General features: G+C 41.0%; 1 protein-coding gene and 1 pseudogene across 1 annotated transcript; both read left to right on the top strand.

Annotated features, from left to right (window-relative positions):
* LOC139936696 (uncharacterized) overlaps positions 1-16,442 on the top strand; it is a 78,768-nt pseudogene extending 62,326 nt beyond the window's left edge.
* On the top strand, positions 6,230-9,635 carry LOC139936313 (uncharacterized). The gene has a single exon (XM_071931110.1). It carries the CDS (start codon positions 6,230-6,232, stop codon positions 8,180-8,182), a length of 1,953 nt encoding a protein of 650 aa, XP_071787211.1. The 3' UTR covers positions 8,183-9,635.
* Positions 16,443-18,736: the final 2,294 nt, after the last annotated feature.

Raw genomic sequence — 18,736 nt, 5'->3', positions numbered from 1 at the left:
AATTCTGGGCATGGACACATAATAGGCCTAGCGTATGAAGTAGCCCGAACGTATGACGTCACACTTTGACGTATGACGTGTATCTTTGACCTCACAATCATTTTACACTGAGATTCGCGGTAAACTCACACCTACATTATACCAAAAGTATCGATGTTTTCAAAGTTTGTGTTTCTAGGATCCACACAAAATGTCATTGTCATCAGACCCTTTTAGTTAGAAGTCCTCTTGTTCATTCATTTGTTTATTAGGTGTTCGGGCAACTCTTTGATATTATTCATTTTATTTCTTTTAAGTTTTTATTCTTCCTCTCGATGATATTGTGCATGCAGGTAGACAATGACCAGTAGATAATACAAAAGTTGTTACGTCACGATGACGTCGTCAGTTGTTTAAATATACTAATCCAAAGTTTATTATTTCAAAAGATCGTAACTCAAGAAGTAAAGCCATTACAACAATAGCTTTGGACACCCAGCAGTGTGGATACGTGCGCATTACAAGTGTTATTATTATTATTATTATTAATTTACACCTCATCGGAAAGGTCTTGTAAAGAGCTTTAAACGCTTCACAGACATGACCCCACTTTGACCTTCACTTCAGGTTCAAAACATTAGTTGAAGATTTAACAAATCTATAGCCGACGCCTGTTGGTTGGATGCGCCTACATATAGCACGAATGAAACAGTAATGAGAATGTCATCTGTTTACACTGTTGTTGTGACTACGTGCGTATTCACTTAAGTGGCGTGATGCTGTATTCCGTTTTACGCTGTGCCGATGACCAATGCATATTATACAAATATTGACTGCCCGCGCTTGTGTGATAACTTATATTATAACACCCCTTGCAAGTATTCTGCCTGCTCATTGGATTAGAGCGCGTCACATGACATGTCTTAGTTTTGCTAGACGACGGCCGTGTGATAGTGCGTCGGTTTGCCATGCGCTAGTCCGAAGACTAGCACACGGCGCCGTGCGCTAGTCCGACAGACTAGCACACGGCGTGCAGTACCCAGACGTCCGTTGCGTGTACGAGGATGATAAATTAATAGTCTGTAACCATTTCGGATTGCACGACACTACATGCAACACAGTAAGTAAAAGTGTTTGCAATCTGTATTCGCGTCGTCCGTGGATTGTAGCATTCAGGTCTGTAACTTAATAATAATAGTACAGTATTTAGAAATGTTTGGGGTGTTATAAAACAAATATCGACTGCTTTTACTCGTGCAATGGTTAAAAACTATGACTCCCTCGGTGATCCCCGGAGCGTTCTATGTTCCCTCGGCTTCGCCTCGGGAAAATATAATGCTCCGGGGATCACCTCAGGAGTCATAGTTTTAACCATAGCACTCGAAGCAGTCAATATTTGTATATTATCACACAAGCGCGGGAGGAATACGGAAAAATATAGCGCTTATATCCAAGGTAGTGATAGTAGCCGTGCAATACAGTTTTTTATCACCACTCCATTCCATTCTGCGAATCTGATTGGAGGATTAGCGCGTACTTGAAAATAACATAATATGGCGCAACTTACGCAATAGACTTGATTCAAGTCCCATTCTCGTGTGAGAGGTCCCTAAGCTATTACCTCAACTTACTATGAAACAACCCCGTAGCATACAGTACAGTGCGCGCTCGCCGTCAAAATGTGGTCCCGAGAATGGGACTTGACGAAGTCGTTTCTTGCTCTGCACGTTGTTATTGGAAAATCTCCCAAATGGGGAGATGTACAAAACCAATGGGAGCGTGGAAGCGCTGCCCTGCCGGTAAAATATTCATTATACTCTGTGACATCACAGTAGAAGACGTTGTAAATGCACGCGTCTATACGCGGCACGCACGTGGGGCGGGTAAACTCATTAGCAGGCAAGGGGGTGTCGGTGTCATAAGTCGTCTTATTGCACTTCCCAAAATTCAAATTTTGCAAACGAAACCGACCCCAGTGTATGTTACAACGTATTACTTAAATTCAAATGAACATGTAGTGCTTTCTGTTTCATAATTAATTGGTTATTAACAAATGTATTTCAATCATCAACTAAGTACTTAACCCACAAGTGACAAATGAACTAGTCTTCTTTTTGGGTGCGTTTGATTGGTCAAAACGTATCACGTAACAATGTTACATTATTCATAAGTGAATATATTTACATACCAAGCGACTGCGACATCGTCAAGTCCCTGTCCCGCATGCGGAACAGGTTTTGGAATGCAGAGCATCACAAAACAGTAGTTTTCTGGGGATGGCACGGGATTGGGACTTGAGTCAAGTCTACTTACGCAACGGAAACGAATGCATGTTCGGCGTAAAAATGTTTCCCTTTTGCCCTTCTGATGGCATATGGTGATGGTGGAATTGAAGACAAAGTTTCGCTGAGATGGCCACCTACTTCAGTAGTTCGTAAGACTTGTAACTACGTGAAAAAATACAAGCAGTTGTGTTGATCAACGGGAATAAAAAAAATTCAGCGGAATGGTTTTAGATCCATTGACAGACTTCCATTTGCTGTGTTGCATTCCTTATTTCCATGATACACCTTACAGGTAGAAGTAGTACTTAACTCATTATATGTTTTTAGTCAAAATTCAAGAGGGGCTTAGGTTTGCCGTTTCCTCGATTTCCCTTCGTTTTACATTTTTATTAAAAACAAGTGCCCCTTTCAATAGTCTAAAGTTAACAGCCCGCTCGTCTGTAAGAAAATTATTATCTTAAAATAAAGCAAATATCCTTTAATTTAATGCCAACACTATTCTTGACTTAACGACATCATTACTAGACATCAATGTTTCATGCACCGAAACTTGATGAGTATTCAAAGTTTTAAAGCAACAAAACTTTATAATTGTCAACATATGGCATGGCTTATTTTGAAAAATATTATATTATAGCTTCATTGAACGTGATACAATGTACATGTACTTGTAAGTAACCCTAAGGGCAGTTTCGAGATAAATTGAACAAAATCTCCCGGCGTCTTGGTGAGCGGTTTAAAGTATCTGGACTTCCGACAAGTTCGCAATGTATGAAATAAAGTTTGACCCATCCTTTAAATTTACAGATAATGACGTAAACAAATTAATATTTGCTTCGTCTGCTGGCAATTTTTTGTGTGTAAGTTTACTAAGTACGTACTTCATATCAAATCTCTCGATAAAAACTTGACGTCATAAGTTAAGAAATCTGTTTATAACAAAAGTTTATTGTTTTGAAAAATCCTATCATGAGCAAAAAGATTTTCAGTTTGGCTTTTTCTTGTGAATATTCGTTGTATGCATGGTTTTTTTTATAGTTCCCGTTGAAACTATGGTGGTAGAAACAAAAAAATTAATGTATAAAAGTAATCCGTTTTCATTTTGATTTCTTTGCATGTTGACGAGCTATTAACAAGTTATTCTTTTCATCGATTCCAACACTGACACGAAGATACCCGAACACCTAGTGTTTGTTTATGGTAACACTAATTTCTAGTTTATTTGTCATTTTTGTTTTGAACAAGATGAAGTTATTAGTCTTGAAGTGTGCATTTATAACATTAAGAATTGACGAAACATACAACATCAAAACTTCAGTTTTATAATGTAGCCTCGAAGAAGTTTTTAAAATGTACTTATGGAACAAATACTAATGACATGCTTTGAATTACACGCAGGCCATGACAGTGCCCGGTCATGGCCTTGGTGCCCCTTCAAAACATTCCCAATAGACTTTTGAGATTTTCCCTTGGAGTACCCTTTGCAAAATGAAAAGGGCCTTGCTAAACAGTGTGATTGCCGGCTGGGCGTTGGTGTTATTCTTGGGGTAAAGTACAATGTATAAAAGGGAACAAATAGGTTCATTATTGTTAACATTATACTCATGTCCATCATACAAATACCACAATAAGTCGTGTTAGTCCATTGTTCAAAAATCCTAGGCATTGTCACTTATTTTCGAGTACCATACAAACTAACCTGTCTGACGTCACACTTCGAGAACACTGATCTCTATTATAATGATCAGTGTTCGAGGCTCGTGAATAACCCCAATATACCAGCTTGACCGGATGTTGCCTAATGCACCTTTGACCTCTCATTCATTTCACATGGAGATTCACAGTTAACTCACACGTACATGTACACATTACATTTTAAATAAAACAATGGCGTACATACACTATGCACACTATGAAGGCAGAGGATCGGAAGTGCAAGCTGACATACTACATCACACCGGACCAATCACAACACATTTCTATATCCAATGCTATGAAGGCATATAATGTAATTAAAGTCACCTGGAAGTGGTATTTTTTTTTAAATAAAGCCTTTGTCACTAAAATATGTGTTTTTATGAGAGGAATGTGAATAAAAAGTTAACTAATGTTTAAAAATATTAGTTTTGATTGTATTTACAAATTTACGAGTAGGCCCCGACCCGAGAGGGCGCTGTTCGTGACGTAATTCAAGGCGCGATATTTGAAGAGAAAATTTGTAGTCAGGCCCCCGTACATTACGTCTGGGAACATGGCACATCAAAACAAATTTAGACACGATTTTACACACATACGTACATTGAAACTTGAACATGTTGAACGCCTAGTGGTTTTTACAAAAGCTATTGCTGCTATTTTTATTTAACTATGCGATTTTTTAGTGACCAAATGGGTTGTAAGATGTGGGTCTGCCTACGTATTATTATAGAAATACGGCCACGGAGCAAACTGCACGCACGCACTATGGCTGCTGTATAATGTGCGGACGGTCGCATAGGATCTGCACGCACGGTGAATCGCATGCGGTACCCAAAAAAAATCGTGTCACTTGGCAAAAGCTAAAAACATACCCTCAAAGTTCAAACTTACCCGAATTTTTTCACGTTTTGCAAATGCTCTTCTGGGTTCGTCACGTCTTTCAGATACCTTCTTCGACTTTCCACTAGCTGGAAAAATTGTTGGGACGGCGTCGTGTTTAAAGTCACCTGGAAGTGGTATTTTTTCAAAATAAAGCTTTTGTCATTAATATATGTGTTTTGATGAGTGGAATGTGAATAAACAGTTAACTAAGGTTTAAAAAAATCAGTTCTTATGTTATTTACAAATTTAAGAGTAGACCCCGACCCGAGAGGGCGCTGTTCATGACGTAAATCGAGGCAGACTTTGCCTGTAATGCGTAGAGTAAACACAATTGCAAAGTACATGTACGGACCAAGTCGTGAGTTTGTACGTTTCAAAAACAAATGTTTTTTTTTTTTCCGGCAATGCCGACCAGGTGTATTGCTGCTGAATGCAGAAAAACACTTTTTGAAATGTACCAACTCACGACTTGGACGTACATGTACTTTGTATGCCTCGATTGACGTCACAAAACGGGTAGGCGGAGTCAGCCCTCCAAACAACTTTATATATATATTAAACATATAAATCGTGACAAACAATTACTAAAAAAATTGTTTTATTGTTCGTAAGCATATACTCCTATGTTTGAAAGAAAACAAATTCTATTTCCAGGTGACTTTAAGAATGGCTCTTCTCGTTATGTCAAATGAGTGGTGTATCAAGGATACGAAGCACGACGGCTCGAAGTGTTCGCTGCATAGCGCTGAAAAAGACGTCGGACAGGACCACTTTGCTCTAGTTAATATGACTTTTGCAGCCCACAACCGCCTATACTTGGGATCTGCAGGAAACAGATGAACACTGACCCCATCTTTAGTTGTTTTGCTGCATCCAGCAGCAATACACCTGGTCGGCATTGCCGGAAAAATGCAAAAAAAAAAAAAAAAAATCTTTTTCGCAGCGTACAAACTCACGTCTTAGAATTACATGTACTTTTGCACGTGTGTTTATCTACGCATCGAGGGGGGTCTAGTTTGATCGAGGCAAAGTCTTCCTTTTCCCACGTCACAAAAGGGGTAGGCGGAGTCAACCCCACAAGCACTTAAGTAATTTTTTTTACATATAAATCGTGACAAACAATTACTCCAAAAATTGTGTTATTGTTAATAAACATATACTCTTATGTTTAAAAAAAAAAAAACTATTTCCAGGTGCCTTTAATGGGCTTACAAAACCATTGCCTGTGTTATTTATCATAGGAGGCAAGTATACTCTTACGAACTAACCCAGTAATTGTGCTGCCACCTAGCGTCTAAAAGTCTCCATAATGTTACCTCCCTGATTGTAAAACGAACACGTCCTTATTTTATTTCATCAGGTAACAGGAGCCCATTCTCATCAAGATGGCTGAAGCTGCTTTACACACTGAGACCACTTGCAAGATTAGACATGTACACATCGAATGCCCAATCTGCCTGAGTCGGTTCACCGATCCGAAAATCCTGGACTGTCTTCACAGCTTCTGCTTAAAATGTCTTCAGGAACTTATAGACAAACAGGATCCAAAGACGGATATTATTATTTGCCCGATGTGTAAAAAGGAAACATCAATCCCGGATGGGGAATTGTCAGATCTTCTTAGCTGCTTTTTCTTGAGCTCGCTTATAGATGACGTCATTAATCTTGAAGATCAGAAGGAGAACATTAACTCTCCTGTCTCGACTTGCGAAGGATGCGACGAAGGTCTTGAATCCGTCTCACGGTGTGTTGACTGTGAGGTGAATTTTTGCAAGACATGTCTGACAATCCACGCGAAATTAAAAAGTCACAGGCATCATCAAATCGTTGATGCTGTCGGTTCGTCACTCGAGCGAACCAAAGACAAGGATAAAGCTGCAGCACAAAAGTGCCGCAAACACACTGACCAGGAACTGTGTTTCTATTGCGACACGTGCGATTTACTTGTGTGTCTCAAATGTGCTGTTTTTGATCACCGAGCAACCAACCACAATCTCTCTGAAATCAATGATTCCATTCGATCTTATCGTCGAGCTGTTGATGAAGCCTTGCAGAAGTTTGATGAGTGTCGCAAGCAATTCCAAAAAGTGGATGACTCTATCAAGCACTCACAGCAAAGATTACAGCTCATGGTCGACCAGGCTCTTCGAGATATTGTGGCTAAGGAGGACGAGGAAATCACTAAGATAAGAAACGCATCTCGCCTCCTTCAAGAAAGAGTCACCCAAATCGGTCAAGAAAGAGGAGAGGGATTTGACAGCATACAGAGCAGCAATCACGATAAGATGAGCCGTGCAGAGCAGATCGTAGCTTCAGTCAATGACTTGATGCAACATGCTGATAACTTTGAGCTGCTGGACCTCAAGCCAAAAGTTATGCACAACCTAGACTTCCACAAAGAGCTCCAGTTTCAAACAGTGCAGCATAGCAAGTCATTCATCGGGTTCAAAGGTCATGATATCGTCACTGATGCAGATCTCGGTGAAATACTAGAGGAAGAGAAGTGGGAGGTGAAGACAAAAATTGGTAAATATGGGGAAGGTGAGGGGGAGTTCAAGTATACAAGGGACGTTGCTTGCTTTAGCAATGGTGACATTGTCGTTACTGATTCAACGCGGTGTCTATTATCCACATTTACATCAAATGGTAGTTACAAATCTACAGGTGTTCAAAGTGGAACAGAGGACGGTAAACTAAAACAACCTTTTGGTGTTACCGTGACCTCTGATGACCTGCTTCTGGTTACTGATGGACAGGATGTAAAGGTTTATGATAGAGAACTGAGATACATTCGTCAGTTCCGACCCTCACAGAATCAAGTCGAGGGGCAGTCAAAGAGTCTACTTCGTGGTATTGCTGTGGACAAGAAAGATCGGATTGCAGTGGCTGACTGTGAGAGAAAGGTAATATCTCTCCTTAATATGGATGGATCCATCATTTCCACAATACATCATGACGATATTAGTAACGACTGCTGTCTATCTGTAAGCAGCAATGAGCGTCTGATCATCACAGACTTCGGCAAGATGAAACTAGTTTGTGTGGATTTCATGGGAAACGAGGTGTTCAATATCAGCACCTCCATTGACGGCAAACCTGTCAAGCCGCCTGGTGTGTGCTGCGACGATGCTGGAGACATCTATGTGTCTGTTCTGTGCGATGGCTTGGGAACCAATGAGATACATCATTACGATGCATCAGGTGAGCACATCGGCTGTGTAGCTCGTGGCTTGTTCTTTCCTCTAGGCATGACGTTTACTCCTACCGGTGACCTCATCGTGGCTGAGAGGTACTCGGTCAAGGTCTTGCATCGTCTGCGAGTGTCGATGACGTCATAGTCGAAAACGATACAAAATCGTGGATGACAGTAGGAAATTAACAACATCCAATAATAAATAATGACTAACCTAAACCAAAGCATCCTTATCAAGAATATGAACAATCTGTCATTCCAACAAATCCACGGTCAACTGTTTTTCTAACGTACCAATAACTTTATACAAAAAAATAAATTGTTTGACTTTTGCTTTACATTGAGTCACCTATGATTTAAATTCCGCTGGGCTGGTTTACCAAACTAAAAGGTGGTATGATGTAAAATCATAACAATAGACCGATTGCACTACAAACGTCACGTGACCTGAGATAGGTATACATATGAACAAACACGGCGTACTGCGTATCAACGCGCGTTAAAAAGACATGATTACTGTTGCAATCTGTTTGTTCAATCGAGAGTTTTCTTTCTCGAAATCACTGAACAAAATTCTTCAGTTTGTACCATGAGACCTTACCGGTGGCTGAGCAATGCCAGTTGTAATGGTTACACACAGCCCACCAATATAGGAAATTCTACGAGAATGTTCACATAATGTCATGTGTTTGTTCACGGAAAGTGTGGTTTACATTGCCCCCATTGTAATGATTTTGCTGCCAATATTTTCAATAAAAGTCTGAAGCTGCAAATTCCTTTGATTTCGCCCTCAAATTATTTGACTAGAAGGGGTAGCTGTCAGCTAGGGTCGGACAACTTCCCGGTCTCCCTTGACACAGCCCGACTTCACGCCGTGCACAACGCAAATTCCACGGCTCGTGAGCTCGCTCAAACCACAGTAAATTAACGTAGTCTAACCATACTCTGAACCTCTTGTATATTGTAGTAGAAAACTTGGTCTATCAAACAGCATTTATTAAAATAATGTCACAATATTCAACTGAAAAGGGCTTCGTATTTTAGTGAACGTGAACGTCAAAAATTGTGTTGTTGAGGTCACCACTTTGGGCATATTGGCGAGGTTTAGCTGCAAGCTGCACAGTACGCGGGCAAATACGTGAACGTGAATGTCATCAACTTGTGTTGTTTCGGGGTGACCTCGCCACTTTGGGCTTTAATAATTCACTAGCGGGATGCCGCGCTTCGCGCGGCACCCCGCTAGGATATAAAAATCCTTTACACAAATATTTCGAAATGTGGGTGAGGGTGTTATACGCCTCTCTCAATATTTATGCATGGCGTCATAATTCTAACCCAAAATGAAGCTATTTCGCACGTCCACCACTACTTGCAGTGGCTGTACCCACCTCTTGTCACGTACCTTATGCATCTAGAAACTATAAGGCTCCCCCGTGAGCCTTATAGGGGTCTAATAAGTTGGGCCTCCCTAACGTTACACGTTTTTCAAATCAGCGTTGATAGGTGAAACTGACCGTTAGCCAGCAATAACTAAAGTTTCTTTTGTACTACACTACCAAAACTTTCTCCACACACTCAATATACATTCATAATGCTTGATTTCCTTTTTAAAAATTTCGTCAAAAATGACATTTTTACGTCCCACGATACAGCACTATAAGTAAAGCGAGTTTTTGGAACATGCTGTGTGCCACAAATCTAATTTATCTACTGTTTTTTTTTTCTTTTTTTTCGGGGGGGGGGGGGCGGGGGCGGTAAGAGCGTAGGCCTCTTTTTAGTTTATTCTCATCTGAATTGGTCTTGTAAACTTTCTGGTCAATAGGCTGCATGTATAACGGGAGCACTTAACGTGAACGTCAAAAAAGTGTTTTGCAGGCAGAGATGCCAAGTCCAGAGGCCAGCTATGTGTGAGATTTTTCAAAGCTCAACCCCCATCCCCCCGGAAAAAAAATTGCCAGTTTAAGAAGGCCTTTTTAAATCGCCGCCCAACTTTTTTTTTTATCAATAAATAAAACAATGTGAATGTGGACAAAAGGTGTTTCAAAATGCATCAAAAGCCTCCTCAGAATAATTAAAACTCACTTGAGGTACACAGGAGATGTTGATGGTTAATGTGGAGGTTCGATTGTGTCAGATTATATCCTTCCAAACTTGAAAAAAATAGACTAAAAATGATGTCCAAAATCAATCGCTCACTTCTTCTGCCTGTTGTGTCTTCGCTAGTGGAGCGCATTTCAACGAATTTGCTAAAAGAATCGGAACAAACTTGTGCGCAATAAGCGTTTTGCGCTCTGCCGAATTTGAGCTGAACCTACTGGATGAGCAAAAGCGTGCGCAATCTGCATATTTGCGCTCTGTTTGTACAAATTTTGTACAAAAAATGTCGTTAATTTTTTTCCCCCGATCTCGCCCCAATAATGGTTGATGTGCGTGTGAGCGTGAGACAGAGCCCAAATGCGTGAGTCTCACTCCTAATGCGTGAGACTTGGGAGGTCTGGTTTTTTTCTATTTTTTTATTGTCACTTTGGGCTTATTGCATCTCGCGAAATTTGAACGACAAACGACACAATTTCTGACCGCGTTCATGTTCACGCTGCTCTAGGAACAAACCTCCATACATCCCATATCTCTGGAACCCTATATCGTACAAACTAAATAAAAACGATAAACTCGTCCCCACTCCATTTTCTCTAACTTATTTCACTTTCAGAAAGCATGTCAAGTCATGTTTAAGGTTTGTTACGTCCAGTTTGGGTCAATAGACAAACTCCTAAAAATGTACCCCATTCAGCCGCACGAGGTCTCTTTTGTTAATATTATCTCCATGAGTAACCAACCCGACGGGCCGATGGCTAAATTAGGCTTCAAAATGGATTTGGCAAAATGTACATTCTGAGACCTGACCGACACACTGCTCTAACCAATTTTGTGAATGGACTTATTCAAAAGGAAACTTAATGTCGTTTTGCTTAACAACTTTGACCAAATGCAAAGCAAAGTTCTTTTTTTACAGCTTCAAAACATGCCTTTGACGTACGTGTATAAGTTTCACCATAGAGTAAGGAATGGTTTCACAATTCTACCTCCATGGTTAAACTCTGAAACTGCAACATTATACCTCCATGAACAGACCGTATTCTAAAACGTAATTCATGTACCCATTTGAGTTTACTGGCAAAAGGTCCAAGGTCGCCACCCACTGTCAACCTAAAGTGGTCCCACGGCGACCTTCTTCACCAAGCAACAGGTGGCCTGTCTCAAACCAGACAACACACCACTCACAACACACTGACCAGAATGGCTCTTTGTGTAAGGCCCCCCCCTCCAACCCCAAAATGTTATTAATTGTAAAGTTCCCTTAGACACCTTCCAACCTATAGCCGGCCCTACCCAATGTTTCCAAATTATTAAGCTTCCGTTTGATCCCAACCTTGTTCATCATGATAATTCTCACGCCGTTTGGAAGTGAATGCTTTTTTATAAATATTATCCATTTAATCTTTTCAACAAATGAGTCACCCGCAGAAGGATTTCTAGGAAGTCTGATAACAACGTCGACCAGTGGTTGACACATGGTCGCCTGCGAAACATCAATCTACGGTACTTCATCCATTCAATGCAAATTCGGTCAAATTCGTGAGATTGTTTCGGGTTTGTCCTGGCACCCAGCCTCTTCGACCCTTTCGACCCTGCGCGACAATGAATGAACCAATCCGGAGAACCATGCTTAGTACAACACGAAAGTAACCTGACCAAAAAGGGCGGATCGAATGGCGGGTGGGCGGTCAAGGGGCAATGAATGAACCAATCCGGAGCACCATCTGCGAAACACTGTCCAATGAGTCACCTGTCAGAAAGATTTCTAGGAAGTCTGGTAACAACATCGACCAGTGGTTGACGCACGGTCGCCGCCCAAACTTCCTCCAATCACATGACTTGTAAGTGCGAGTTTGGATCCGGGTTTTGCAGACTTGCAACCCGACGTCTGAAACCACACAAACGTATTGAATTCCACACAAACAACCGTGTTGGATTCCACAAGGATGCCATACCACTGGACCTTCTAATTTTCAATCCAAGATGGCGCAGGTTACGCTTTTAATAGTATAGATGCTCACGTATGACGTCTGTGCGCACGTTTGTACCTGACGTGAAAAGTGGTAACTGCACGTATGCTAAAACTTGAGATTTAACGACACAATTGTTTGACGTTTACGTTCACGTTGCTCGCGGAACGTGCAGCTAAACCTCCCTAATAGGTCTGATAAATCACATGTAGATTGTTGACAGCAAACTGTAGCATTGATACGAGGTACTAACAAGGTTGTAGGGATCCCAGATCCGAATATTGGCCGATGGTGTCAAGTTGGCATCGAATTTTTGAAAAGTGAACTGTGGAAAAAGAGGTAATCAAAATTATCTTAAAAAGATTGCTATTCGCCAACCATTAGCTTTTTTTGAATAAACGTACTAGTGCTCTTCTACCCCCTTTATGGTTCACAGCGGATGGCCTCAGCATAAAACAAACTTGCCATGTGTTAAATCAAAAGAAAAATAAGTTTACATTTTAGAATTGAAGTAACTGCTGATCCAATTCTTCGAAATTTCGATATAATTTTGCATAAGGTACCGTTTGACTTCAGACATGCCGTGGGAAACAAGAGAATTGCTAGACCACCACCTACAGACAGAACAATAAATTAGTCTAGATAGAATAAGGCTATCTATAATATATAATATCAGCTATAATTTGTAATAAGCGGACTTTTGTAAAAGGCTTTTGTAAAATCTGGTAACTCTTTAAAGAGCTTGTAAAATATTTTGTTTGCGCTACTATAAGTTTTGGACTAGTTGTATAACATGAACTAACGAATTTTCAAAGGAATTCAAATGAGTTTCATTTCAACTCTATATTGGGTGTTTGGTATAGATAGTGTAGGGCTTTGTTACAAAATGATTTTGTTTGATTTTAAATAAAAAACGGTATAAATACCCGCCTATTCTGTTTTGGTTAGTTTGGTAGACATAAGTATTTTCGTTGTTATACATAAAAGAGAAAAATTCTCAAAATCATCTTAATGGTTGCAACCCGAAAACTCTTAACGTATTTTTTGTAATCTTTCACAGCTTTTTTCAACTAAATAACAACAATTCTTGCATACGTGCATGTTCAATAAGTGACAATTTTTGCTTAAGACAATGGAAGATATTAACCATTCATAAATACCTAAGACAGTTTATGCATTCTGATTGGTCGAGGGGGCATCACGGATGATATAATTAACACCAGTAAAAAGTGTTTAAACATGGGCGTGATACGCGAGCTAGTCTTGGTGCAAGACGTTTCTCGTTTTCCTTTCACGCACAGCGCGGCCAACTCACCAACAGCGCCCGCACCGACTCACCTGACTTAGTCCACCCTCAGTAATTTTTAGCATCCAGACTGCAACCGGTTTATTAACTGTGTCTACATGTAGGCCTGGTATTGCTTCGTTCAATCTGGACCCCACAACTGACTCTCTTTTGAAAAGAGAATAATAGAACCAGATGTTTGTTGGTACTCGATAAGGTACATGAATGTGCGAAAGGACGCTATCAGACGAAATTTCCATAAAATTCACTAAAAAGCCCGCTCATACTTCATGCAAATGCGAAGCAAATTTTGACGTCACAGCTCCCCACTCGATGCGAATATTTCGCGAGAGTTGAGCACATTCCAACCCTTGCAAAAAACCTTGCAAATATTGGCTACAAATTAAATCGTGACTTCACAATTTGCTTCGCATCCGCAGGAAGTATGAACCGGGCTTTAAGGATGGGGAAGAAGACAAGTAATCTTTGCGCGACTGAATTTCCTGCCATACCGGCACGATTTTACAGGTTTGAATCACGTTCTAGAAGTTGAGTTTTCTTTTCTCCGAAAATTGAATTAAAATTTACTTCTAGTCGGTGTCCCTTGTGCATTGTCCATTGTTCATTTGTTCCACTTCACTGCTTCTGCTACACTAGTAATAGTACACCCGTTTATCTAGTAATGAATTGTCATTATTAGCCTTCAAGAAAGACTCTGTTAGGGTCGAAACGTCAGGCCACTAACTATTTTTTCATTGTTTTATAGTACCATAATCCTTTTGGTGTAATCCCCTTTTTTCACCATTATGTCATTTCGGTTGGTTTGAAATGTGCAACAGCTAATTATATTTTCCCGAGGATTTACTTCCTGAACGTCGGATGTTCTCATTTTTCCTGTAGAACAGAAACCGAATGGACATCACTTCCCGCCACAAAACTACAACAGCACCTATTATACAGGCTGTCGCTAACGAGTATGACTATCGGGGGAGGGGGGGGGGGGTTGAGTTGCGGAGTTTGAGTTGGCAAGCCTTCTCATGAGAGTATAGGCCAATCCTGGCAGATGTTTGACGGCCACAATATCTGCGTTGGAGGGATGCTTCCTCGGGATGGACCGCTCTCGTGACGCCGCATCCTCCTTATCTCTGCAGCTTCTGCCCTGGCATCCTCAGCTGACGCTGCCCCACTCTTGATTAGTGAACGCCATGTGGGCCTCTCCTTGGCCATGTCTTCCCAGGTTATGGTTGGAATGCCAGCTGCTTGGAGATGACGTTTCAGACAGTACTTGAAACAAAGTTGAGGGCGGCTTATGATGACGAACCCCCTCCGCCTGCCCAGTTCTCCGTACATCTCCTCACCTCGGCCTGATCCCGAAGGCCTGCGCTATGTGTTTATAGTGCAGCATACGTTGAGATGTAGCGACAATCTCTGGGACACTCTGGGTTCGAGTGGTCTGTATCCAACGGAGAGCCTGGGCTCGACAGCTGGAGAACACAAGAACTGCCCCGCATGCAGTGTTCAGAAGACGGAAAACCCCTTCCACTAAGGTAGTTCCAACCATGCCATTGACCAACGTACTAGTAGTTCATCTGCCATGAAGGGATACCAAAACCACTGCTGCCTGGTTTGGGGATAAGTGAAAAGCATCATCCATCAAAATTAGAGCAGATAACAAAATCTTTCAACCAACTTCTTTTGGCGCAAATCGAACTTCCCCAAAAGATCATCACTCAATTTATCTAGCGCTCTCTTTGAAAACGAACACAGCAAAGATTGGCTGGTTGGTTTCAAGACGACTCTATAGCTAAACACTCTTTTTAACTTTTGAGGAACCCGTCTAAAACAGGTGCTAATAGACCCTTTCTTGCAACGTCACTACTAGCCCGAACTGTTGTCAACCCAGGTTGGAAAAGTATGGAAAGCCATAAAATATGCAAATATAAAAACAGACTACTACTGTTAACTGCTAGTAACAATGTTACAAAATATTCAAACCTTGTGTTGGTTTTGTAGTGAACGTGAACGTCAAAAATTGTGTTGTTGAGGTCACCACTTTGGGCATATTATTGGCGAGGTTTAGCTGCAAGCTGCACAGTACGCGGGCAAATACGTGACATGAATGTCATCAACTTGTGTTGTTTCGGGGTGACCTCGCCACTTTGGGCTTTAATAATTCATGCTCACGTATGACGTCTGTGCGCACGTTTGTACCTGACGTGAAAAGTGGTAACTGCACGTATGCTTAAACTTGAGATTTAACGACACAATTGTTTGACGTTTACGTTCACGTTGCTCGCGGAACGTGCAGCTAAACCTCCCTAATAGGTCTGATAAATCACATGTAGATTGTTGACAGCAAACTGTAGCATTGATACGAGGTACTAACAAGGTTGTAGGGATCCCAGATCCGAATATTGGCCGATGGTGTCAAGTTGGCATCGAATTTTTGAAAAGTGAACTGTGGAAAAAGAGGTAATCAAAATTATCTTAAAAAGATTGCTATTCGCCAACCATTAGCTTTTTTTGGAATAAACGTACTAGCGCTTTTCTATCCCCTTTATGGTTCACAGCGGATGGCCTCAGCATAAAACAAACTTGCCATGTGTTAAATCAAAAGAAAAATCTGTTGGTGATAAGTTTACATTTTAGAATTGAAGTAACTGCTGATCCAATTCTTCGAAATTTCGATATAATTTTGCATAAGGTACCGTTTGACTTCAGACATGCCGTGGGAAACAAGAGAAATGCTAGACCACCACCTACAGACAGAACAATAAATTAGTCTAGATAGAATAAGGCTATCTATAATAAATAATAGCAGATATAATTTGTAATAAGCGGACGTTTGTAAAAGGCTTTTGTAAAATCTGGTAACTATATAAAGAGCTTGTAAAATATTTTGTTTGCGCTACTATAAGTTTTGGACTAGTTGTATAACATGAACTAACGAATTTTCAAAGGAATTCAAATTAGTTTCATTTCAACTCTATATTGGGTGTTTGGTATAGATAGTGTCGGGCTTTGTTACAAAATGATTTTGTTTGATTTTAAATAAAAAAACGGTATAAATACCCGCCTATTCTGTTTTGGTTAGTTTGGTAGACATAAGTATTTTCGTTGTTATACATAAAAGAGAAAAATTCTCAAAATCATCTTAATGGTTGCTACCCGAAAACTCTTAATGTATTTTTTGTAATCTTTCACAGCTTTTTTCAACTAAATAACAACAATTCTTGCATACGCGCATGTTTAATAAGTGACAATTTTGCTTAAGACAATGGAAGATATTAACCATTCATAAATACCTAAAACAGTTTATGCATTCTGATTGGTCGAGGGGACATCACGGATGATATAATTAACACCAGTAAAAAGTGTTTAAACATGGGCGTGACACGCGAGCTAGTCTTGGTGCAAGACGTTTCTCGTTTTCCTTTCACGCACAGCGCGGCCAACTCACCAACAGCGCCCGCACCGACTCACCTGACTTAGTCCACCCTCAGTAATTATCAGCATCCAGACTGCAACCGGTTTATTAACTGTGTCTACATGTAGGCCTGGTATTGCTTCGTTCAATCTGGACCCCACAACTGACTCTCTTTTGAAAAGAGAATAATAGAACAAGATGTTTGTTGGTACTCTATAAGGTACATGAATGTGCGAAAGGACGCTATCAGACGAAATTTCCATAAAATTCACTAAAAAGCCCGCTCATACTTCATGCAAATGCGAAGCGAATTTTGACGTCACAGCTCCCCACTCGATGCGAATATTTCGCGAGAGTTGAGCACATTCCAACCCTTGCAAAAAACCTTGCAAATTATTGGCTACAAATTAATTTGTGACTTCACAATTTTCTTCGCATCCGCAGGAAGTATGAACTGGGCTTTTAGGATGGGGAAGAAGACAAATCTTTGCGCGACTGAATTTCCTGCCATACCGGCACGATTTTACAGGTTTGAATCACGTTCTAGAAGTTGAGTTTTCTTTTCTCCGAAAATTGAATTAAAATTTACTTCTAGTCGGTGTCCCTTGTGCATTGTCCATTGTTCATTTGTTCCACTTCACTGCTTCTGCTACACTAGTAATAGTACACCCGTTTATCTAGTAATGAATTGTCATTATTAGCCTTCAAGAAAGACTCTGTTAGGGTCGAAACGTCAGGCCACTAACTATTTTTTCATTGTTTTATAGTACCATAATCCTTTTGGTGTAATCCCCTTTTTTCACCATTATGTCATTTCGGTTGGTTTGAAATGTGCAACAGCTAATTATATTTTCCCGAGGATTTACTTCCTGAACGTCGGATGTTCTCATTTTTCCTGTAGAACAGAAACCGAATGGACATCACTTCCCGCCACAAAACTACAACAGCACCTATTATACAGGCTGTCGCTAACGAGTATGACTATCGGGGGAGGGGGGGGGGGGTTGAGTTGCGGAGTTTGAGTTGGCAAGCCTTCTCATGAGAGTATAGGCCAATCCTGGCAGATGTTTGACGGCCACAATATCTGCGTTGGAGGGATGCTTCCTCGGGATGGACCGCTCTCGTGACGCCGCATCCTCCTTATCTCTGCAGCTTCTGCCCTGGCATCCTCAGCTGACGCTGCCCCACTCTTGATTAGTGAACGCCATGTGGGCCTCTCCTTGGCCATGTCTTCCCAGGTTATGGTTGGAATGCCAGCTGCTTGGAGATGACGTTTCAGACAGTACTTGAAACAAAGTTGAGGGCGGCTTATGATGACGAACCCCCTCCGCCTGCCCAGTTCTCCGTACATCTCCTCACCTCGGCCTGATCCCGAAGGCCTGCGCTATGTGTTTATAGTGCAGCATACGTTGAGATGTAGCGACAATCTCTGGGACACTCTGGGTTCGAGTGGTCTGTATCCAACGGAGAGCCTGGGCTCGACAGCTGGAGAACACAAGAACTGCCCCGCATGCAGTGTTCAGAAGACGGAAAACCCCTTCCACTAAGGTAGTTCCAACCATGCCATTGACCAACGTACTAGTAGTTCATCTGCCATGAAGGGATACCAAAACCACTGCTGCCTGGTTTGGGGATAAGTGAAAAGCATCATCCATCAAAATTAGAGCAGATAACAAAATCTTTCAACCAACTTCTTTTGGCGCAAATCGAACTTCCCCAAAAGATCATCACTCAATTTATCTAGCGCTCTCTTTGAAAACGAACACAACAAAGATTGGCTGGTTGGTTTCAAGACGACTCTATAGCTAAACACTCTTTTTAACTTTTGAGGAACCCGTCTAAAACAGGTGCTAATAGACCCTTTCTTGCAACGTCACTACTAGCCCGAACTGTTGTCAACCCAGGTTGGAAAAGTATGGA

Source organism: Asterias amurensis, chromosome 4, assembly GCF_032118995.1.
Source record: "Asterias amurensis chromosome 4, ASM3211899v1".
In the NCBI taxonomy this organism is placed as follows: Eukaryota; Metazoa; Echinodermata; class Asteroidea; order Forcipulatida; family Asteriidae; genus Asterias; species Asterias amurensis.
The sequence above is the reverse complement of the archived record's forward strand: the minus strand, read 5'-3'. Positions and strand labels throughout refer to the sequence as shown.